At 30.0% G+C, this 25,771-nt stretch overlaps 1 protein-coding gene across 2 annotated transcripts; it reads right to left on the bottom strand.

Annotated features, from left to right (window-relative positions):
• Positions 1-67: 67 nt before the first annotated feature.
• Positions 68-24,918, bottom strand: LOC126843002 (potassium channel subfamily K member 1-like). Of its 2 annotated transcripts, none has more exons than XM_050580292.1 (5): positions 24,715-24,918; positions 1,581-1,721; positions 952-1,350; positions 642-881; positions 68-565 (listed from the first exon to the last, which is right to left on the bottom strand). In XM_050580292.1, the coding sequence occupies exons 1-4, from the start codon at positions 24,884-24,886 to the stop codon at positions 652-654; spliced, it is 942 nt and encodes a 313-aa protein (XP_050436249.1). In that variant the 5' UTR covers positions 24,887-24,918; the 3' UTR covers positions 68-565; positions 642-651. The 2 variants fall into 2 exon arrangements, with proteins under 2 accessions (XP_050436249.1, XP_050436248.1); XM_050580291.1 differs by lacking the exon at positions 24,715-24,918 and adding an exon at positions 8,171-8,602 and having other exon boundaries at positions 73-565.
• Between the last annotated feature and the right edge of the window lie 853 nt (positions 24,919-25,771).

The raw sequence follows: 25,771 nt of genomic DNA, 5'->3' as shown, positions 1-25,771 counted from the left end.
CTATAAATGATTTGTTTTACTAAAATTATGTTTTTTCTTTGTTGTGGCTGTTAGATTACAGGACGTTAAGCTTGTATGAATGAAGAAGGCAAACGTAATTGGTGATTGTTGACTAATGATTTATAGGTAGATACTAATAGCTATATATTAAATACTAAAGATAATATATATAATAATTAATACTATAATAACACAGCTAACATTTTCAATCGACCCTACCCTCCTGAAAAACCGCAAATTATTTTACTAACCTATTGCCAGTTACTTGTCTCTATTTTCTCGACTAATATATGTATTACATTGCAGTACGTTTATTTATAACATATAATTATTTTCGTTTACAAATTTAATCATTTAAATCATCATTGTAACGACAATAAATATTATTTATAATTAATACATTTTAAACCTAAATACAGTAACAATAATTATCTAAAATAATAAATTAACATAATATAGTTAATAATAATTTATTTAAAAGGATAGAGATTCTTTTTGGTCAATAATAGGTAACTGCGTCGTCACTGCGTAGCTGAATGTATGTAGATGAACTCTAGAGTTTAGTCTGAAAAATTATTTTTAAAAACCTGTATGAAACAATATTGTTTGTTGTATTCAAATTTAAACGGTCGGTAGTTTACCCGCAAACTCTTAAGGAATACTGTGTACGGGGGTTGTGTCGTCTGGGCTTGCAGGTGAGTCTTTCTCGTTTAAATATTTGGTCCGATTTGTTCCGGCTTCTTGTAAATGCATTTTCTCAGGGTCTTTTGGCCGGGCTTCGTCGTTTTCCAACATGAATAATACACCAAAGTTCAATTGTCTAATGTCATAATATATAGACAGCGTAAGCATCACGCACACCAGACCCACAACCAGATACCCTATAAAAAATACATTCGTTAGACAATGAATAATTAACGTTAACTAATTAATTAAAAACACTCAACCTACCAGTTATCATAAGCTTGTAGAAGGGTCTATACTTTTGGTCGGGCGCGTCGCCTGGGATGTAGTCGCCTAGACCGATTGTAGTGAGCGATATGAAGCAATAGTATAAAGAGTCCATATAGTTCCACTCGGGTTCTACGTATGTGAAAATTGCTGCGGGCAACAAAAGGAACAGAAATATCAATGTGGTCAGTATTGTGGCAAAATGTAGTAATCGAATAGTAAACGGCGGGTAAAGATGTCCGAGGCGGCTGTTGAGAAAGTGTAAGTACTTAGTAGTGGGTATCATCAATCGATCGACTAACGCTGTCAACAGTACTAATGTCAGAGGGATACCAAATAAGGCATAAAGCATGCAAAATAGTTTGCCCTCCTGCGACAACGGAGTGACATGGCCGTAACCTGAAAAATACAAATCTCGTCAACAACATTATGAAGTTACACCCACACAGCAATAGTATAATTTAGAATTATATAATATTTTACAATAATTGTTATAATATTTGTATTTAATATCGTAAGAATGTTTTCTAAATCTTATTTCGTCAAGTAATCAAATATAAATAACAGAAATATTTTTGCTGAGTGGGTTGATACAAAATGTCAGAGCCATTGATTATATTAACTCTTACCTATGGTTGTAATCACGGTACATGCAAAGAACAGTGATTGTCCAAAACTCCAATTAGGTTCTCCCGAGACGTTGTTGGCTGCCGAAACACCTCTGTTGCTGGCAGCGAGTACTTCTTTGATAAAAATCTCCATCGATTCGTCTAAAAATTAAAACGGTTTCTTTTTAACGTAACATTATCATTCTGTTATAAATAATATAAATTGTAAGTATTGGTTTATGTACAAAGTAAATGTTGAGTATAACTATGAGAGCTATATGACGATAATAATATTAGTTATAGTTATATATGGATTTTGTTGAAGTGGATGTTCAAACGACTAAAAAATTAATATTTTTCAACGTCTTAGAAAAATTTAAATAAAAAAAAAAAAAAGAAGAAGACGGCTAACGTCCCTCTTCTCTTGACCACATTTGTGTATTCAACCGTGCTGTAGCGTTGACATCCGTCTTAGAAACGTTATAGACTTAAAAATAACCGAACTCGATGTTAAATTTAATGGCTTAAAATTTAAAACAGACGTATAATTTGATATTAAAATGCTGATTGTTAAATTTACATAAACGTAATTCGAATTGGAGCGGATGACTAAACGCATCTTGCGGTTGCGCTAAATGCAAATGTTCGTTTTGGAATACGAAAAGCTTAAAAGCTTCGGTTGTGTACCATCCCGATTCGATTATTCTCACATCAAGAGGATTTGGCGTAGCCTGAAATCCAGCAGACAAGGCCACGGCGCACAGACTTAATGGCCACATCAACTTTAACTCAAAACAAACTCGCGCACAACAAAACTAATCACATTTAATGTGTCCGAACAAGCCCCGACAATGTGTCCGAGGTAGTTTAATTCGTAATCAGAAACCGTACTCGGCAAGGTCGAATGATAATTTTTTTGTCACGACCAAGACACGAGCGTCATATTATAGTTGTTCAAAAATCATGATTGGCATAAAAAAGTTGTATTTTTGCTGAACTAAATCCACGCTATGTAAAATCCCACTAAACATATATAAAAAACAAACTATTTGGAAAATCACTGTTTTTGTGTAATTAGGTAATTAAAAAATAACATTTTTTTTTGGGGTCATATTGCATAAAAATATAATTATTTTACAAATACACAACATAAATCACAGATCCATAGGTCAATTTTATCACGAAAAACCCCTAATTACCCGAGTGGGTTGGGTTTGTTCAAAAAAACCCGGAGTTTTCGCCAACTCTGGCAAAAATACGGACGAATGAGATCTAAAAACAAAAAGCACTCATAAAGTTATAAACACTGGGTAGAAACAAGTTTTTTGAGCGTTGCCGACAGAGAAGTATTTAAGATGTATTGTGTTAGTCAGACGTGCGAGCGACAGCAGTGACTTTTGACGCGCCCTAAAACGTTACGAGTCATCTGCAAATAACTACAAGTGACAATTGTGGATAATACTTTTAACGTTATTAATGAACAATGCACGAAGATGGATTACCCTCTTGAGAAACACGAATGCCGGCAGCCGGATAGTAGGTACACTGTACATCAGTAGCTCGTGATTGTGCACTGCTCCGTGAACTTTGGCAAAGTGTTAACGATCGTTTAAAATGAGCCGAATCGATGGTTTGCCACGCCGGAATGTTAATGTTTATTTTTTAAAGATTTTCGACAAAATGTTGTAATCAATCCGATAAAATAAGCTATTGTTACCATACTGTTGTAAACGCCCTTTGTTCGGAGTAATAAAAAAAAATCCGACCGTTTGAAACGTCAGTCTTTTTTTTTTAACTCTGTCAAAAACCTTCGACTGCTACGTATTTTGAACCATCAAAATATTATTACATATCTTCGCAAAAATCGCAAAAAAAAAAAAATAACTTTATGACAAAACCACATTTTTTTTAAAATTAAGTTTATTGGTAGACATTAATATAGTTAATAAATACCGGGTTTTTTTTTGCAGTAAAAGCTACAGGCCTGTAATCGACAACTGAAACTTTAATATACTATTCAAAGCTCTCAAATACATTTCCGTAGTCCATTGATTTTTTTTTACAACTGAACATGGATATTTATAGCTCTTTTATAAGTATGCAAACAATCACATGATACTTATTATCAAATATTTTATTCTTATGGGCTTACACAACTTACTTTTTATGGATGTGTTGTTCGAGAATTTTTTTTTTTTAATCGTCTGTTGTCTTGATCGGGAGTATTGATCAAGTGTATTAATTTAGGTAAACAAATTAAATATGCTGATTTACAGCTGTTGAAAAAATATAATGTGTAGATGTCCTATTTTTCATTTTGGTCATATAATTGAACATACTTCATAAACCCAATGTAACCGAATAAAACATTATAAACAATTAATTGTACCATAATCTCAATCATTTAGACGAAGACACTAGCATGTTTAATTGGCTTTTATTCAGCATATATACTTAATGCTTATTGATTTCGCTTATTAGTGAAACATATTAAATATTAATTGCATTTCTACACATCATCATATTTTCTAGTTATATTATGATTAGTTTTACTTATTAAACGACAATTATTCTTTTGTTTGTAAATGATGTAAAGTTAATACTTGTTTCCTTTTTTTTAATCTCTAAATTGTGTTAAGTGTAGGAATTTAGATATAATTCATAGTGCATAGTATTTTTAAGCAGTATTTATAATCTGTGTACAAAAATAATACTAGGTACATTTTATGTTTAAAGAAGCACAGTTATTAGAAAAAATAAAAAGACTGACAGAAGATAGTTTTTAAAAATATGCAATTAAAAAAGGTATACCAGATCATGAAAAGTAAGATTAAATTAACTTGTTGTTGTCATATTTAAAAAAGTCAGAATAATTGCATAGTAGTTTTCATTTTATTACTGAAACAATCGGTTATTGTTTATGTCCGATAAATACTAAACAGAAATGTCTTGAATTTTTAGTTCACTATTTTTAATAATCTCATTAAGACTTGTTCATGAATCAAAAGTGTTAAGTACGATACTTACATATAAACCGACAGGAAATTAACAAAACAAAATGTTATTAAAACTAATTTAGGAAATATTTAAATATAAAATAGTAATCATATTATAATACTAGTTACTAGTTACGACATACTCAATAATACGATTTTACAAAAATACTAATATTTTAACAGAAATGAACCGAATTTATCAAATTTCTGGTTCATTATTTGTTTTGTTTATTATGTCATACAGTTTTTCCGATTTGGCCGGACATCGGCAATCCTTCAATTTAGTTTATCATACCAGTTGAATGCATAATCCATTATCATTAGAATAGAAATTCAACAATGACCATTTGATCGATTGATTTACACATCACTGATACATTCTGTCAACCATGAAATATACATAGGGATAGGTTTATCTGTTGGTTCAATATAATACCTAATAGTATCCTAACACGGTATAATATAACACGAAAATGATTTATCTATACTGCGCTGTTGCCCAGAGATTAAACACCAAAAGGAAATAAAACAACAATTTTAATGTTCTACAAAAATTGTATAGAGTGTTTTAGTATTTATGTATATTACACTATTATATGTCGTACTACGAGTAATTTCTATGTGATAACTGAATTAGAATTTTTATAAGGATTTATTTTTTTTAAAAAAAATCTGTTTTAGGATAAAAAATGACCACGTAAAACCTGGTAAATAGTTTAGCGAAATTTTAATAGATTTTTTTTAAATTTATTGGATTTTTAAATTGCAGAAAACATTTATACTAGTTTATATTATCTCATCATAGGTTTTTCGGAATATCGATGATAAACATTACTATAAAACTTACCATTCTATATTACCTTTCTAGTGTTGATTCGAAAGTCTAAACTAAAATTGATTCGATACCATTTCTTAACTTCAATATTTTAACATACTGAGTTATACTGGTCGATTTGTCCACTGACAGTGAAATATTTCCAGTGATTGTTTTTCTTTCGGAAAGAATAATAGACAAGAAAAGAAGAAGAAGCCAGCGGTACGAAGAAACATATACATTGATTGAAATACATCAGTTTGATCAAAATAAAATATAAAGAACTGTTGTTAAGTAACATTTTAATACAAAAGATTCAATATAAGCGAATAATTTATTTATGGTTGTTATGGTATTTCAGGAATAATTTAACATAATTATTTCATTACATCGCTTACAACTGTCAAATGTTTGTTAACCATCATGTTGATGTTATTTTAAACTTAAAAAAATCAGACTTCATTAAATCGCAAAAAATTATACAGTTAAATCCTCCTAAATTGTTTAAATTGAAACCAAGTCAAGTCAAAATGAGAAAATAAATATTAAAATAAATTAAAATTTACATTTGAAAATAATTTTATTAAATAATTTCGAACAAGCAAAAACCGTCTTTTCAAGTTGTAAAAAAAAAAAAAATTGGCATTCCGAGATTAAAATGAGTCCTGTTGTATTTAACGATATCTTAGTCGACCTTTTTACTAACCATCTATAGTTGAATAGATTTTAAATGATTATTTAAAAAGTTTTAGCAACTTAATATTGTAGGCTGGACAGGTTTGCGGTGTAATATAACGTTTATCTTTAGTCATTCGACCGCGTTACACGTAAACTTCATTTAAACTTTAAAATGTTTATATCTCGAGAAGTTATAATTGTCAATTCTCTTATACACTCGTACTAAATAACCCCTTTAGCTGTTTAAGTATTTATCATAAACATTTAGTTTCGCCATAGTGGTTATTTATAGGTAGTCATTTTAATTTAAAGAACAGCGCGCATTCCCCAAGACCCAACTGCTAGTTTAGAATTTAATTTGTAAATATTTTTTTTTACATAAAAAAAAACCCCGTTTAGATCGCAGAGTAGACAAATAAGTTTTTTCCTAGGAAAAATGTATGGAATAATATTTTTAAATATTTACGGCTTCGAAACATTATTAAAAGTGTATTATTACAGGAAATTCTAACTATCATAAGAGGTCTATCAAATGTCGTTTATAATATACAACTAAATTCATTATAATTACATACTAATTTCTAAAAACGTATTGTATATTGATGTTAAAAAAAGGCAATCATATTAAAAAGGTTAAAGGTCAGATAACTTCAGGGAGAATGACCTACGTTTATTATAGAGATGATGAAAAGTTCGAAAGAAAAAAATCCCTTGGAGCAATACATATGTTTATTTTAAATATTTAAGATTTGAGTATTATTATTATGCATTATTTTATTTTGTAAAATGCTTAATATACTCGCCATCGTATACTCGCAAACTGCATAATTTTAATTAGCGTGTTGATGATTAATCAAATATAAACATGTTATTTAAAAGGTTAATGTTATATTAAAAATGTTCTCAAACACATATTTTAACAAACAGTTTGGCTAAAAATATCTATATAAAATAATACTTATTCGAAGTAAGCTGAATTTAAAAGATAAAAGCAATACATAGCGTTCAATTTTTTTTTTAAATTTCCTTGGGGAGGAAACAGCTCTAGGGACTGTGGAAAAAGGACGGGTTAGGATTTCTGTTTGAACTCTGTTGTGCTGAGCATATATCATTGAAAAATGTGGTCAATGCTCTAGGGGAAATGCTGCAAGTGGAAATAAGATATGATCAATGGTCATAGTTAGGAACGTTGGTTTAAAAATTGATTGGCTATTTTTGGTTTAACTTCTAAATGTCGACTTAGGTAGGCATTAAAAATAACTTTCGGCTTGTAAAATATCAATTATTATTGGACAATACAATGGTACACATTACTGATTACACTTACATTAAAAGGACCTTGTCGATTGATTTGAAACAAAACATTTGTAAATTAGTTAAAACTTCTTTGGGATTATGTTATTGAATTATGTACGCATAAAATATCCTAATAACAGGTAAATTAATTTATATTGTTCATTATAATTATGTAAACAAAATATTTGACATAAAAACAAATCTTATTTTATTTCTATAATGATTATTGCAGCTTGTCGAATTTGCTATAATTTGTTTTTAAATGTTAAGTTTATCTTTGTGTATTTATAATTTCACTAGGTCTTCTTCTTCTTTATCTAACTCATACAAATGGGAGTTGACCAGCCCAATTTTCTTCCTCCACAAATCCCTATTCATCGCTATTTCTTTATTCATTACACACAACGACATTATCACACTTAAGCTTTTTTTCCGTTTTACCTCTGCAACTTAATCCCAACACAATTAAACTATCTTACCAGTTGTACTACTTAATTTTCCTCACGTCATTTTAACATTCTCAACCCAACTCCTAATTTATTCTCTCTCATTTATACTGCTATTGACGTCAATTTGAAACTTTATCTTGTGCCGTCTAACCAAGTCCTCCTCACGTTAACTTCTATTTTCCTTTGATCGCTGTTAATCAACGCCTTTCACTCTAAAATTTTCCAACGTTATTTTTGGTCTCACCAAATAGGTTCATACGACTTTAGGTTCACTCAAAACGGCTCTACTTTGATTGGATAAAAGAAAAATATATTATATGAATCGCTATTTGTATATGCTTTTTTTTTTATATAATACGGGAGTCGTACGGAACTTACGGTTGAGATTTGGATTTTTGCGAATGAATTCCATTTTTGATAATTTCAAATGCCTAATTAAATCGTCTTCGTGTGGCTGTTCAAATCGTGCGAACACCGCAGCTCCTGCTGCTATAAAAACCATGTATAAAATAACGTAATTTACACAAAAAAACGTGCTTCTTCTTAGGCCACACACGTAAATCGTGGTTTTATTATTTTCTTTAAGCGTCAACTGCGGAACGGTCATGTCTGGACTTTCGAAAGATTCAGTCGGTTCGGTGCGGGTGTTGTAATAATGTTCGAATACGCCACGAAAAAAAAACGCAATTATTTACACGAGAAAATTTTTTTTGTTTTTTGTGACGACCGCCATCGTAGGTGATGTCGTTAACTCGGTATACGCACACCGAATAGCCATAATATAATATTAGCCGAACCGTATACAGAGGATGTTGTTTGTCGAATGAATTCAATTATAAGCGAAATTCTCAGCTTGGCAAAACGGATTTATTGTCAGCAGATAGCGAATGACCGTTTAGTATATTATTGTCATAGACTAAATAATAGTAATATTTAATCTATAATATTATGCAAGATGCACATAGCATTTAAAAAAAACTTATAGAAACGGCGTCAGTACATTAATTATTATAATTAGGACTTGGAACGGCTGTTGACGAATAATATTAAAAAGTAATATTTTAACAGCGTTAGAACAGTTTTAACTACCGTATAAAAGTTATTGGAAAATAGTTCTTATGAAAGTATACAAAAACCAATTAGGTATTATAGAAATTTTTGAATAGAAGTTAAAATTTTACAGAAACCCTTACAACTTTAAAAATGAAAACCACATAAGTTTATAATAAATAAAAGTTTTTTACAGAAACTTTTGTAAAATAAAATTTAAAAATATATCTTTTGTGAAATAAATGCTAGCTGTTGAATTCAAGTATATTATTTATAACGCCATCGTTCATGTCCAGGGGGTTTAGAATTTCATGAAATTAATTTTTGTGAAATATTTCCAAACGATTAAAAATAAAATTTAAACGAGTTCTATACACGACCACGATCACGGTCCATGACGATTTTTACCAATTAGTAACACTAAAAAAAGATAACAATTTAAGTATAAACTTGTATTTCACAATTAATTTTTTATATAATTTCATTGGAAATTCAAAGATTAAAATTGAACACCAAAATTAAGTGGTATAACTAAGATTACCGATTAACATTAAAATATAACATCGTATAATTTAATTGTTAATTTTTTAGTATTTTTAAAATGATTGTAAATCTATAAATCACAATTGATAATGTGCGTTGCAATTATCAATTATAAGTTATCCAATTACAGTTAAGTGTAAGAATAAAATTGCAATATTTCCTTTCTAATAAAATGTTAAAAATTTGAAATTTCACACAAAATATTTCATAATAATATCCAGTACTAGATATGTTCGAATAATATGCCAAATTCTGTAAAAATTCGTTAGTTTCTGACTTTCGTATGCAATATATAACTCAATTTCTCAAAGAGCTCATATCACACCTGTGCATCAATATGATCTCTTTAGGCCCAGAAAATAAATGAAATGAGATAATTTTCAGTGAAACTCCTATAATTATCCTATATAAGTATAACACTAAAAGAAGACGGTATTTAACATGCTTGTACTCTTCATTGATGACTTCAATTGTTTCCTACACATTTTTAAAATACAAAAATTAGGAAATCCTTTACTCCGACGTCGTTAAGGGTGCAGTATCAAACTTTACAAATACCCTTAACTTTGGTCCGTGAAAGTTTCATACAAGTTGTCAAAGTTTTCCAACATTCCTATCTCGTATTGCCGAATTTAGGATTTTATAATGAATTTTTTAGTATTTTAATGGTGCAGTGCCTTTCAATACATTGCCTTTAGTTGCTGTTATTAATCGCGTAGGTGTATATTTCTTAAGAACTGTCATGCTAAGTGTAAAACAAATACATATTATAATCATATTGTATTATATTCTAATGTAACGGCTGACAATGTGGGTTGAAAGAAAAAAAACATCAGCCGAGTGAAAGGTGTAAAATAGTCTAACTAAAAACTTGGATATTATTACAGTACTTAATGGAAGAATTTGAAGGCAGTTTATCTAATAAAAAATAGCCCTGAAAATTGTACTTTTGCGACTCACTTGCAGCCATAATATTTTAGAGTGGTATAAGATATACTACACTCATCATCATACTACCACACCGGACCTGAGGCAATACGACCCCGTTGGGAAATTTTTGATATCTCAACCGACCTTAATGTATTGTTGTTACCATAGTTCTAGATGGTTTATTGAAAAAAATGTTTTGATTATTTATTATTACATTTCAAATTCAAGACTATTCTAAAACGTAGTTGTAAAACTAATTTTTTTTGCTAACATTTTTTTTTTATATTTAAAAAATATAAATATGTTTGTGAGTTGTACGGGTATTATTTTGAATGGGGTTCTTCGAATTTCATGTCACGAATAAAATTATGGAAATGTAGTATATTTAAATAACCTTGTAGATACATATCATCATATGTAATGTGTATTATACAGTATACAGCCTGTCTACTCTTTGTAAGCAAAAAGGTAGTAGCCATGTTTAAAAAAGTATACTTTTCAAAAAGTCGGCTTAATTCGAAAAGTTTTAATATTTTAATGCGAAACGTTAAAAGGGATACTCAAAATTAATCTAGACTTAATGCTACCCGCTAATTTTAATACTCTCAAACGAACTTTACGCACAAAATGTTTCAATAAACTGTAAAGATTTTTGCGAGATCCGTTCAATAAACCAAATTTACGGTTTTACAATAATGTAATTTCCATTGAAAATTATTGAAATCTATACGTTAGGCTATTTCTATTTTTATTATTATAGAAATACTGCGTTTGATAATATTCTATTTTCTTGCACTTGACTATTGTAGTATGAGAAGTTTGTCAATAGATTATGTTTTAACATTGCATACAATTGTACGAATTAAATAAGATTGGATTTAGACTGTAAATAAATGCACGGTTTTATAATATGCACAAGACGTGAGCGGATAAGGGAATGTTTCTTTTATGTTAAATTACTATTTTAAAGTACAAATTTGTTATTTTGGTTAAACAAGTATATTTAAATTTACTTTAGTTTTAATTGTTTTGGAGTTTTTAATTACAAAATTTAATAGGAAGCCACGGACTCTATCTAGATAGTGTATTTTCTTCAGAATTTCGGACCACGTTATTAGTCCTTTTAATTAAGAACTTTTATACGATGCAAATAATTTTTTTTGGTTTCGACTAGATGAGCAACTTAAAAATAATATTTAAAATTTTACTAAAACTAAAATATGGCACGACCACGGTCAGTGATGTCTGCGTAACCCTTATTAATCTGACTTGACATATTGTGTGGGTTTTGATAGAAGCCATCATTTTAAAGGGTGACAAGTCTCAGCTGTTTGACTGTGACAAATGACCTCAATCCATAATGTACATATATTTATTTTGCTTAAGCATTTGTTGTGTAAACTAGAAAATATTTATATATATATTTATTGTTTTTTTTTTTGCTTCTAATGGCAACAGATGATGTTATTGAGATTTTGTTTACTGTAACGTTTCTAGTCGAGAAAGTAACTATATTTTTAATTGCAAAAATTGTATGTATATATAAAAAAAATCAAAAAAAGGAGAAGAAGCATTATTAAAGACGCTTAAAATATGGCTTCTATTAAAATGATTTTACCCCCTCAGCCTCATTATTTGTCTGGATATTCCGGTTTTGTATCAGGGTATAAATTTCATCACGGCCGAAGCTATGGTGGACTGACTCACGATTTGTTTATGGATCCGGACATCAAACGATCCAAAATACCAGTTTTAAGTGACTTATCTAAAGAGCAGAGTATACGGCCGACTCCAGAAGATGAGGCGATAATAAAGAAAAGATGTAATTTTAGAGAGTGTAAATACAGTGTCGGTTTAATACCAGGTTACGACGGACATGTACCATGTCAAAAAGAGTTTTGTGGCAAAAAGTAAGAAAAATATAAATTATAATATAATTTAACGATCGAGCGTTAATTTTTATAAAAACTCGTCTTATACAATACAATTAAATGTATTAATATTTGTTAAACATCTTTGTTACTTAATAGTTAATTACAGAGATCTAAATCGAATTAAAAATAACATCCAAGATCTAAAATCAGAACCATAAAAAAAATCATATAAATTTATAAATTACTTATTTATAAATAGTAAAATAAAATAGCTGAACAATTATTATTACCCAAACCGGAATCTTGCACTATTATTTTATGCGAATTAGGACCAGAACCGAATAACTTAAACGCTCTAACTTGTGGACTTATGTAGTTATAATAAATACATACATATTTATTAGTGTAAGACCCAACGTCTAATGAATGTACTGTAATTCGTGCGTAAAAGGTATTCAGTGGAAACGGCTATGGGTATATCTATGTTCGAACAAATGAAAAGACCTTGCTCGTGTTCAGAATGTAGTAAAAGACAGCAAGTAGCGACCAACTCGCTCGATCGATTCGAAAATATCAACGACTACAGTTTTCCGTTCAAAAAGGTTTACTGATTAGATATATTTTGTCGTTGTTCATAAGTATTGAATTAACAGTTATGTTTAATATCTATTCTGTTATATTAATCCAAATAACCGAATTTTATGCCATAAATCGCGTGATGCAAATTTTCAATCGCGAAAAACAAAATACGTGTTACGGCTCTGTTATCACTAGTAATAAGGGATCGCTGATAGCCGTGTAGATTTTAAGTGTCGATAATTTCAATAGATTTTGTTCATACTTAAAAACACAGATTAAAATCATTATCATGTGTTGATGTTTTTCGCGAGGGGAACCGTAACATCATCTAAATGGAGATCAATACAACGGTTAATTGTAAACCTCCCCTAAAAAATTACAGACAAAAATAACTTAATTCGACAATATATTAATTATTGACAGCACAACCGTACTTGTACAGGTGCCCGGTGGCGTAGAAAAATTCAAAGAGATGTACGAATCACATTTGCCTATGCCACCGAGCGGTTCGCCTTATTTCATAGATAACTCGAATCCACATAAGAAATTCATGCCGGGATACGGAGGACACGTGCCAGACCTGTCCGTCTTTCACGGGCTTTCATATTCGAACGCTACAAACAGCGCCTTGAAGTCGTTTACGACGCGCTATCTAAAACGGAAAGCTATTGATCAATCGTCGAGCTTGGCTGCTGCTACAGAGCCAGTTGAAGAGCCGAATAACCAGAGAATACCGTACGAACAAGGCATGATCAAAAACTATGCGGGCCACATTCCTGGTTATAAATTCAACGTGGGCCAAACATTCGGCGACGGGTCGAAAAACGCACGAAATATAATAAAGCAATACATTGCCGATATTAAATCAGTCAAGCACGATTCGTATTTCGATGACATAAACAAAAAGCAACTTTGTGGCATTGACAACGTGGAGCCTATAGTTTGTGAATAAAAATACAGAAATGTAGCGTGTTCCCATGTAACGTCAAGCTGTAGTAAATTTAACTACAGCTTGAAAATGTTAGTGTAAACATAAAATATATCGTTACGAAAATATTATCACAATCAAATGATTTTTGAATATAATTGTTACTGTAGTATCTACCTGTACTATCTTTTTATCTTTTTTTATAGGTAATATATTTTAGTATATTTCAAAGGCTAATTTACGTTTTTGAAATACTGATCTCATTAAAAAAAAAAAAAAAAAATGAATACTAAAATTTCACTCGCTATTAAGCAACTTATTTGCAATTATTAATTGCAACCGACTTGGAAAAATGTTCATTATTATTCCAAATAAGGTATAAATAATAACAAGAGGGAAAATATCGAAAAAGTAGGGAGGAAACTTCACATACATTATTAAAGGTATCTTAAATTATCAGACATTAGACAAATGATCATAATAGTGTACATAGGTAATTGTAAACAAACATTCTATAATGCGAAACATCCAAGATATTTCTTCTGTTAATTCAATTGACTAATCAATTTATATCTATTAATATTCACAAAATTCAATTCTTCAAGCCACGAGACAAGACACGTAAGTACCATCGTTCATTTGAAAACTGAAATGTACATTCCACAGTAATACAGGACAGGTTATTCGCATAGCTAACAAAATCTATACGCATTACAGGCATCTCGAATTCTATTAAATTTCCCCTCGATATGAGATTAACTGTCGTATCGAACGGATCGTGATGCAATTATTTTTATAATATTATGTATGTATAAAGTATTACATTGTATCCTACATACATAAATAAAAATTACAATAACAAGCAAAACGTATAACACAGCTACTACAGTTACAAATCCACTAAAAAATATTTTGCAATAAAAAGAGGACCGTTCGGAGGGGGAGCTCATACAATTTTTCTACTCATTTAACTAATTTTTAATACATTTTTTTGAAATAAAAAAATATAAATATAAATTCAAATCAACGTACCAAATAAATGTTAACAATCGTTATGGAGACGTTTCGGTAAATCTTCAGAAGTATATTATAATACAAAATCGCACCGAGAAACTTTAATGATAATTTAAGGGGAATTATTTCTTCGGAGTACGGTTTTCACTTGGGTGTTTTTGCTGTCAACTAAACTTTTCCCATTGTCACACAAATTCAAACGATGCATCAACGTCTGATATAAATGGAAATCATAAGTTGCGGTTTTCTTTGTTTGATTCGTACGCAAATGCAACATTTGAAATAAATGTTAAATCATTTGAAACCAATCAATCATAACAATATTACTTACGTATTATCATTGAGTATATATTGTACTATATATATATATATATATATATATTGTATATATACTCAATGGTATTATACTTGACCGTGTGGTTATGCAATTTAACTAATTTGCGTTTAGCACGGCCGCCATCCACGAGTGGTAGGTACGTGAATTGCATTATTAAATATATTAACTTCTATAATATAATATTGTAGAATGCTAGCAATCTATAGTACGGCACTCGAGGGTTCATCATTAGGTATACGGTGATGTAATTAAATATTGCTCTATGCAAAGGGGATTTCACTTTGATTTAATTAAAATCCTTAATACAATTATATATTTATAAGTTGTAACACAGTAGAAAATATACTTATCAAACTAAACTATAGACGCATGTATGTATTTATTATGTACTCGTATGAATTAATTGTTATACATAAGTGTACCTACGTCAATATTTTAGATTCTAATACACATTTTATTTTGACATTAATGGGGGAGTATAGTAATTTATTTTTTTTTTCATTTAAGTTCAATAATTAAAATATTATCGTTTTAGATAAATTTACTATAATTTTATTTTTCGAAATATATGCTAAAATTTAGTTTTGATAGGCGAAGATTAAACTTTTGTCCTCATAGCCTTCTGTTTCGCCGTCGAATCTAATACATCGCTCTTTATTTTTAAGACCGAATTCGACCATTTTATAGTTTATTGCAGCTAAAAACTGAAAAAAAATAGTAGGTTATGTTACACGGTGTTGTATGATGAAGGTTAGATAAAAAAACACATAGTTTGTGTTAGAAATCACCACTTATAGTGTTTATATATCATGTTGGTTTTATGGGTCTCAAGTTTTAAGAATTCTCTGAATTTTCATTTGGCTTATAATAAAATAAAAACTTTTGCGTTTGATACAACTCAGACTATCATAACGCGAATTTGATGTGTTTTTGTTCAAACAAATGTTAGCATATAAACCTAATTATAATTATGTACAAAATATTAAAATAACTGTTTGGAATATTTATCTGTAAAATATATTTTCATAAGAGGATTTAAATAAATTGTTAACTATAAAAATTATGGTTTTTGTTTTTTTAATAAAAGTATTCTAAAGTATATCCTTTTTTGACTTATTAATATAATATTCATAAATCATAATATAATATTTGTATACCTAATGAAGTAACTAGAACTACAGATGTGGAAATAATCTCGGGATATTTCTATATTAGAATTTCAATGTGTAACGTTAAGTATTACAGTATGTTGATTTTAAATATTATTTGTATTTTTAAGAGACACGTGTATTTACTTCAGCATAGAAAATGTTTATGTCGCAATAATGGTCTTAACCGTATACATTATTCGGCCTAGAATACAAAGAAAAACAAAGGGAAATTAAGTACTTAGCTATATTTAAACGATACTTTAGGCTTTGCTACGAATATAAGAAGAAATTGGTTTTAAAACGACCTATTTAATTGTTTTGTGTGTTTTTCGCATCGCACTGTATTTTTTTTTTCACAAGAAAATCGATTTTTCGAACCTCATTTTGACCTTTTCTAGGTCCGATATTTAATTGGTAATCGAGAGGGGTCAAAAGTTGAAGAAGTTAAATAACTGCAGGTTACTCAATTTTAAACTATAGCACACTGTAATAGTATTGAGGAAAAAGTTTTCATTGCGAGTCACCATTTTTTGTTGTTCTTTCATTTTGACAAAGAGGCCCTCATAAATGAATATCTTTAAACGTATAATTAAAGTTGAAAACTGCAAACGTTGAAAAATAATTAATTTTTTGTTTTATTTTGACTATTGTATATGTTTACAACATAGCCAATGAAAAATCGTATACTTACTTAAATTTATAAAAGTGAAAAATATACACTATAAAAACGCTTGATGCGTTTAGTAGGTCGATAGGTAGAGTTTGATAAGTTTACGGTTTACTCATTTTTTTTTTATAATATCGTTGGTCAAATGTCTTCAAGTTGCTTTATCTTTTCATCGTAGAATTATTTTTTTTGAATGTTATACATATAATTCAATTAATACATTATTGATTATACGAGTACTATGTAACTCACTTACTATAGTCTAAAAGGGTAATTTAATTAGTACATTAATGTGATAATTGTTTTAAAAGTTTTGCTTAAATACTATAAAATCGCGAGTTGTGAGAAGTGCATCACTCGCAGTACAGTAGAAGTTAGAACTTAATTAAAAATGTAACTCAATCAAAACGTCATGAAAACTAAAATAGCTTATTTGTAAATTTCTTTATTATTTTTTTAAAAATAATAAAAAAACTTTTTAAAAAAAGTTTATCTTTATTTTTATAATGAATAAATAAGCATATTATACTAATGTATTTTCTTTTTATTAGTTCATAAATTTACCGAACCGATGTTGATGAAATTAAAACTTTAATACAACTGTACGAGGTATCCCAGGAGTATTTTTTGAAGTTTGCGACTCTCTCGAAATGTCTTCGTAACAATGCAGTAGAGATAGAGTGATCGAGTATTTTCTCTAAGATTTACTGTTATACGCTGTTCATTAAATCTGTGACCCCCAAAAAAATTTTAATTTCCAAATAGTTAAGGTAATATTAAAATTTATTACATATTACGATTTTAAGGTCCATTTATAAAATGTATACGATATAACAATGTATAACATATTATGTTTGTATTATCAAGTATTATTGATGTTTTATAGTTTTGTAATGTATTAATTTATTCGAAAAAATATTGTAATAAGCAAAAAATTGTGTTGAAGATGAAACATCTAAATTATATAACAAGTTTCCAGTTTGTTACAAATAAAAAAAGTTTTTCCATTGTAGTTTAAAATATGGATTAGGTGAGGTTTACTTTTGAACTCAAATAGAATTTTAAATGCAAGTTGTGTAAGCTATATTTTTTACAGTTTACTGGCGTAGACCTTGTTGTAAAGAAATCAAAACTGGACATAATATTTCAGATCTGTTTACTTACAAATTAGGTATATTTGTAATTACTAAAAAAATCATGAAAGTACAGAAGTTGTTTTTTAAAATAACATTTTTAAATAAAAATATATTTAATTGTATTTTAGAATACTAGTTTTACAAGCAACCTGCTTTGTGCGTACTTGGTAAGGCTTGTCGTTTCAAAATAGTTTCTCCTCCAAATGTATGACGCGTTATGGATTGAAAATCAAGTGTTTTATGTACTGTTTAAGCTATAAAATGTATATAGTTTTCGAGGAATTAAATATATTATATACGATTCTTTCATGTCGTTAAAAAAATCAACTGAAGCTCACAAAACTAAAAGTACGACTATAAATGGCCTGGCCGTTTATAATGGAAATCGCATAGTGTACCCAGATGTATAAATAAAATTTTTATTTTTTCTTCATTTTAGTAAACCTTATGTTTCGATAAAATACCATGTACGTTCGGTACCAAAGAGCCGCCAATAAAAATAGGAGAAAGCTATAAAAATGCGAGTCATTGTACCGAGGCATTCTCGATAATCGTTGTAAATTGTCCCTTACTCCAGGACTTGGGGAACGGGAGAGGCACGGCCAGGGGAGAGGAGGGGAGATTGTAATAATAAATTGCAAAGGGCCCTAGCACAAAGTGTTTGACTATTCGATGCCGAGTTGCGGTGAAGTGGAGACGGGTAGAGAATAGTGGAATAGAGAAAGAGAGAGATATGAGTCGATAAGATAGCGGGCTGGTGCTGATATAGGGCACATGTAATCCCTTTGGGGAATCGGAGGTGTATAAAAAGTAAAATAAAAGGTCGGAACAAAAGCCAGATATATTTTAGTCGGCTGAAATCCTCGGGCAGACATTACCGAAACCCTATTAAACCGGAATATTCCCTCAAGACTGCTTTACCGTAGAATGCCTCGTAGCTTTTTATTTCAATAGTAGGTAAAGCGTGTACCATTATAATATTTCAAAACATAATTATTATCCGTAAATAGTTTCCATTTTTTATTACATACTCCTAATAGCGTAAGTCCACAATTTATGATAATATTTTAAATCCAAACTATTTACAATAAACAATACAATGCAATCAATATAAAGTTTTATCGTAAAACAATCATTCTAAAACGATCAACGAAAAATTGTTAAAATATTTAATGTTGTATGTAATTATTAAAACGCAGTCGAGCATAGCACGATTTGCATTATGAGACTATTACTTACAATAGCAAACATACACATACATTTTAATGAACTCATAACGCATATATATATATATATAGCGAACTGCAAAAGTGACGAGGGTGGACAGCTTTAAATTATAAAATGATAAAGTGAATACTATTCATCTGTTACTTCTCACCCTAAAATAATTATTATAAATTATTAAAATATATATTATACAATGTCATATACGCTGTTGTTTTTATTTTTTTTTTATTCGTTAGGACTTAGGTAGCATTTTATAATAATACATGTGTTATGCTATTATAAGTATGATAAATAGTTTTTTGGGTTAATCTATTTACCTGAAACCGTGCATTATACCGTGGAAACGGGAAAAGTAGTTTCGGCCAAAAATTTGAAGTACTCAAGTATTCAAGTTAAAAATATTAAAACCTAAGAACGATATTTTTATACGACGACAGTAATGACGGTAAGTAATTGACTAAATATAATTACAGTAAATATTAAAATGAATTTACTAGGAATTACAGGTAGTAAGTAATTGACTTAGGTACTTATTGGAATTGACAATTTACTTTTAGTGAAAAATATAAATTCATTACAAAAATAATAAAAATTAAAATACAGATCCGAAAGTTTATTCGAATTTATTCAACAAAAATTAATAAATAATAATAATAATAATAGAACATTACTTATTATGTTTGGAATGGACGTTGTATAAAAATAGTTGTATTACATCGTGGTATTATTAAAAAAAGTTATAATATATTTTATAATTAAAAACTTCTGGTATAAAATTTGTGTTGGAAAATACTAAAAAGTTTGTAATTGCGTTTGAGAATTTAACGGGTTTAGATATAAAATTAATAATGAAAAAAGAATATAATATCATTATTCATTAGTAACACTTAAATGCGAATACGATGTTAGCAATTAATTATTTATTACTTACAATGGCTGTAAAGTACATACAAAATAAAATTGGACATTTACTTTGGGATCATTTTATCAAACATCTTAGAACCTTTTACAATATTACTGAAGGATTTTAACGATTTATTAACGTTTTTCAACAGCTTTTTGATTGCAAACGAAACTGCGTTTTAAATACATTTTTTATGTATCAAAAACACATTATACGTATAATGTTTTTTAAATGAAAATATTTAAAATAATTTTAAAATGAACAAAAGGAAAAAATGATAAAAATATAATATTAAAAATGTTAAACACAAAGAAATGTTTTCCTATACGACAGTCAATATAAAGTTTGAAATATATTGACACAATAATATACTTGTCATATTGTAAAATTACGTTATTTATAAACATTATACACAAAACATTTTTTAATGTATTAATATTTTATTTGCAACAAATGCAACATTGTAACGTTCTACACACACTTTTAAAATATTATTTTGTTACTTGGCATTATTTGTATTTAATATTTTAGAGAAAAAAAGTGTCAGATTTTTTTTTTAAATTGTTTTTTGTGTTATGATTAATACAAAAACCTACACCGATAAATAGTTATTATTATTTCTGATTTTATGTGTTCAACACGAACACTTTCCAAAAAAAATGCCAAAATATTATTTACTATACTCACTGTGGGGGTAAAATTGATGTACATAACATATCAAGTTATCGCTTGATAATTTATAGAGGCTAAGCCCTAACAACTTTCTAAAGAAACATAAAAAGTTCATCCTCTTTATGATCCTCGTATCCCAACTTTTTACTCTAAAAAAAAAAAAATTATAAATAGTTTTTATTTTTCATTCGGTAAGTAATTGTTTTTGTTTTCATTATCGGTAACTGTTGTTTACTTGGCATTAAAAATGATTATGAGGTGTGGTAGTGTGAAAAAACTTATCATTGAACATCAACTAATAGTTTTTATCATTTTATTATAGTTTTAACTAATAAGTTCTTGTATTCGAAAATCGGAAAATGTTATACAGTGGATTAATTAATGATGAAACTTTTTTATATTGATTTGGTAATAGTTATTTTAAAAAATTCAATAGACAAATATTAAGGCTATAAAAAAACATGCCATACGAGCTTGTATTTGTTTTTAAAAAATATATACGAAGTCAAATTCCATTTGAGAAATAAGTTTCAGAATTCATTTTATAGCCAACCGTTGTTCTGTTTGGTATTTATGCGGATTTTGTAAGAGTCTGCTCATGAATAACAAAAATAAATAATATTCTAAAAGGCTGCGGCTTAAATAACGTTATGATCCGTCTTAAGCTATCTGTCGGAGTTAAGGAAAAAAATAAAAAACAAAATGCAATGAATATCACAAAACAGGTACATTTTTATGGGCAATTCATCCGAATTCAAAATGTCCAATTTGGAATTCAAAGGTGAACCATTAACAACAATCTTGCGGAAAAGCTATTTCCACTGAATTGTATATACGGGCCGTTGAATAGAGACATTAGGACTTTATCTCATTCGGGTCGATCTTTGTTGGAATTTTGAAGAACGTGGCGTGAATGTCTGCCACCGAAAACGTTTTGTGAGACGTTTATGTCATAGTGAATAAACGAGCTGGCGATTCACAGGGTTTTTTAAACTTTTTTTTTCGCATACTTTACACTTTTTTTTCGAGTTTTCAATTCCACCAGAACATGACGTTCGAGTAATGATGCGAATAACAACAACGGCGATAATAACACATTATTTTTGTTATTATTATGGCGCCTCGATTTGTAAAGCGTGTCAAAAGTGCTCTTCGGCGTTTTTAAAAATTTAATTCTCAAAGGCGGTAACAATGGTCGCTAATTTTTAAGATTTCTTAATTGTTAAAAAACGTACTTTTTGACGGATCATATTTTTTTTTACCGATGATTCGATCCCATTCGAATGATATTTAATTACCCACAAATTTATTTCTAATAAACCGTCGCCCGCCTCTGACCCAGAGACCGCAATACGTTATAATATAATAAGTGTTTTTTTTTACAATAAAATATTTTAGAGTTTACGATGATGGCGCTAATGAACAGTATTGATGAACTATGCTTTAATTAATGCTGTTATAACGATTTATACTTTAATATACATACTCTTGTTTATTTTATTTTTTATACATCCGAAACTTAATACATAAAATAAACTGAGTCTTACTGGGAATATTATTATTAGGACCCAGAAGTTCATGGTCTGAAAACTACTAAATTATGCATTCACCTAACCTAACCTAATCTAACGCAACACTGGTATAATACTCAACTGATTTTTTAAACTGTTATTAAAATTTGTAGAGCTACATGCTTGCAACATGAACTTTTGGTCCCAAATTTGTTATCATAAAAAAAAGAAATTTTACCAAGTATAACATACATTTAAATCACGTATAAACAACGGCTGACTAATTGTTTGAGATATCTGATCGAAGTTTTTATACGATTATAATTGATTAAAAAATAAAAATTAATACATCAAACATACATACATAATATGTGAGTTATGGGGATGCGCTAATTTCAAGTGCCAAGTGGTTTAAGTTCTTTTTACGATTTCCTGGCGTACTTATAGCCCTCGAAGTGAGAAATCCCGTTATTACCCACAATAAAATATTATACTGTGGTTTATACTTTATTTACATTTCCGACTTGATGTACACTTTCTCATTTATTGCTATAGTTATATAAACTCTCGTTTCGAGTGCAGCTTAAACGAATTAAAATATTATCCGTTTATTATCAAATTAATATAACTGTTACAGTATAGCATAGTCATACTGAAAACCGCCCGTCTGATGTGTAAGATATTAGTATACTTATATAACAGAAGATAAGAATAAGTATAATATAACAATCTGCACAATATGTCGAACATAATATAAGGTAAACATAATATTATTGATTCGTACTTGAATGGAGTGAGCTAAAAGCTTAGATAGAGTGTATGTGTGTGTATATATATATATATATATATTTATATGTATAAAAGTATAAAGGAACGCGTGGGTTGGATTATTATCATATTATTTTGTGTGTGTCGGTTGTTTGAACACCGAAGTAGAATATAGTTCGGATGTCGAGAAGAAGAAAAAAATACATGTATTCATGGCCGGTATGGTTGTATAAGTGCAGATATTTGCATTTTATCTTGGCGATCAACTTGCAGAATCCGTATCATAATAAAAAATATGTATAAACATAATATTTCGGTAGACTTTTTTACTGAAATTGGATTTTTTTTTCGCTGTAAAAAATAATAACGACGTCATATAAATTGCATTAGGTGTGTTACGGCGCGGCGTTTTAGTTTTCTTGAGGCGGCCGATCCGATATTTTCATAAGGTCCTAACCCGGCGTGGGTCGACTGTGCGTACCGTAATTTTACATGTAGTTTTTGGATTTTAAAGATTTGCGTTTTGTTCATCAAACTCATTTGATTTATGAATAAAAAGAAAACTCAAATGTCTGACTTAGGCATTTTTATGTCTACCAATTTTATTTTACAAATTTTGCCTCGAGGCCTTACTATAATTATTTTTATAGGAAGCGACTGGTTTTTTCGTTTCTCTTGCGTTATTCTGTTGGCTAACAATTAATATACTTATATTATCCCGAGCGATTATTAATATCATCAGGGCCGGCCTAGACTAAACACTTTTACCTATAAAGGATTACCTTACCTAACCGAACCAGATAAATACATGTTCAGAAGGTGTGGACCCTTTCCAAAAAATACAATTCTAACTACGTGTCTACCTATCGACCACAAAAAAAAAAGTTTAATTGTGGGATTAAGAGGACAGAAATTTAAAATTAGTAAACAAGTAACTATTAGGAGGGAGGGGGGTCTTCTATGTTTGCACATAAAAGAAATATTTTAATGTAATAATACCCCTATGATGTTCAAGTAAGTTTCTCTTAAGTTAGGGCTCGTATGTTAAGAAAGAGGGGATGTTATACTACTTAAAATCATTCTTATCAACCAAGTGTTTGAGGTCGGGTTTTATGAACGTTTATTAAAGGCTTAACGAATGAATACACATATTTGATGTATTTGTTCATGCGCCCTCTCGAAGAGTTTTACTTCATGATTATTTGTTGTTTAGGTAAGATTATTATTTAACTAAGATAATATGAGTTTTAAAATAATTAAAAAAACTTCGGAGATGTCATAGCTTAACTTCCTGTTCATTTTTCAAAAAGCTAACCTATTATTGGGGAAAATCATTATTTATGAAATCTGTGATAATCTGATAAAAAAAGCAACTACCAATTGCCAATACTTTCCTATTAAACAAACTACCTATATAACTTTAGCACTGAATTAAGTTTTTGTAAAGAATTGCAAACCAGACGCCTTAAAAAGTAATATTTTTGGCGTTTTGATAATTATATAGCACATCATCATTTTGATGGTATAGTGTACAAATATGTAGATGCCATAGTTGCAAATATTGAAAGACAGATACTTATAGTTATACTGTTTAAAAGGGTGTTTATTATGAATGCGGATGTTGTAGGTACCTGGGACACACTTGTTTTTGTCGAGGAACTCTTGCCTGAGCACCTTGAGCTCTCGGACCCGGGCTGCTTCCTCCGGCGCTTCGATGGCCGAGAACACGAACGCCCCGACGGCCAAGAACGTCACGTAGAACCCGATGAACACCACTAGCCGTACGGTGGCCGGCGACCACATGGCGACCGCGCGGCCGCTACTGCTGTAACGGGCGGCGCGCGTTGCCGCTGCTGCGTCGTGCCGTCATCGTAACGCACTGCCGGCCGGTGACTGACTGACTGGCTGGCGGCCGGCCGGCCGGTCGGCGGCGTGCGGCGCGACCTGAGGACGCCATTCAGCGTGGGTACATCAGCAGCTCTGGCCGCCACTGTTCCGTCCGCGGGCCGCCATTCGCCGAAAGTGACGCCTCGCAGCCAATCCTGTCCGCGAGGTCGCCGATAAAATTACAATAATTCCCAACGGTTTGCCTGTATGGTGCTTTTATGAGCGTTCATCATTATTCAAGAGATGCAAATTAATAAATTAGTCGGGATTCCAGTAGCTATACATATATTACAATGTATTATGCCGAAACCCGGATAATCCCGAGAAAATTTGATAAGAACACGGGTGAGGATAGGGTGGGCAATTTTGGGACGGGGGGGGGGGTTATGGGCAACGAAATGGTTTTTCCCAACCCAAAAAAGAGGTTGTGACTACGCTAAACGTCGCATCATTAATCAAGATTGTACGGTGTTAATACAACGCGAAACGTTACTATTTATATACACATTATAATAATATATACTTGTATAAGTATACATAGGTCTTCGAATATTAGTTTTCTCTCGGGTGTTGGCGGAGAGTCCGACAGATATATACAGAAAAGTATTTTTGTTTCTCATTATTCACTTTTGTATATTATACTTATACAGAGCAAGAAAATATTTTTTTAAACTGTACACCCCAGCAAGCGCGCCCATAGCGAATCGTTTCGAGAAACAATAAACCATAAATTATCGACCTACTGTATCCACTATTGAAGTATTCAGAATCAAAAAGGGTAGAACTGTAGACTATAGAAAC

This window comes from Adelges cooleyi, unplaced genomic scaffold (genome assembly GCF_023614345.1).
Source record: "Adelges cooleyi isolate 19-005CV unplaced genomic scaffold, UGA_ACOO_1.1 ACOO_flye_CR_arks_rails_tigmint_CR_PRNA_574, whole genome shotgun sequence".
NCBI classification, from domain to species: Eukaryota; Metazoa; Arthropoda; class Insecta; order Hemiptera; family Adelgidae; genus Adelges; species Adelges cooleyi.
Note: the sequence above shows the minus strand (reverse complement) of the source record. Positions and strands in the feature narration are given on the sequence as shown.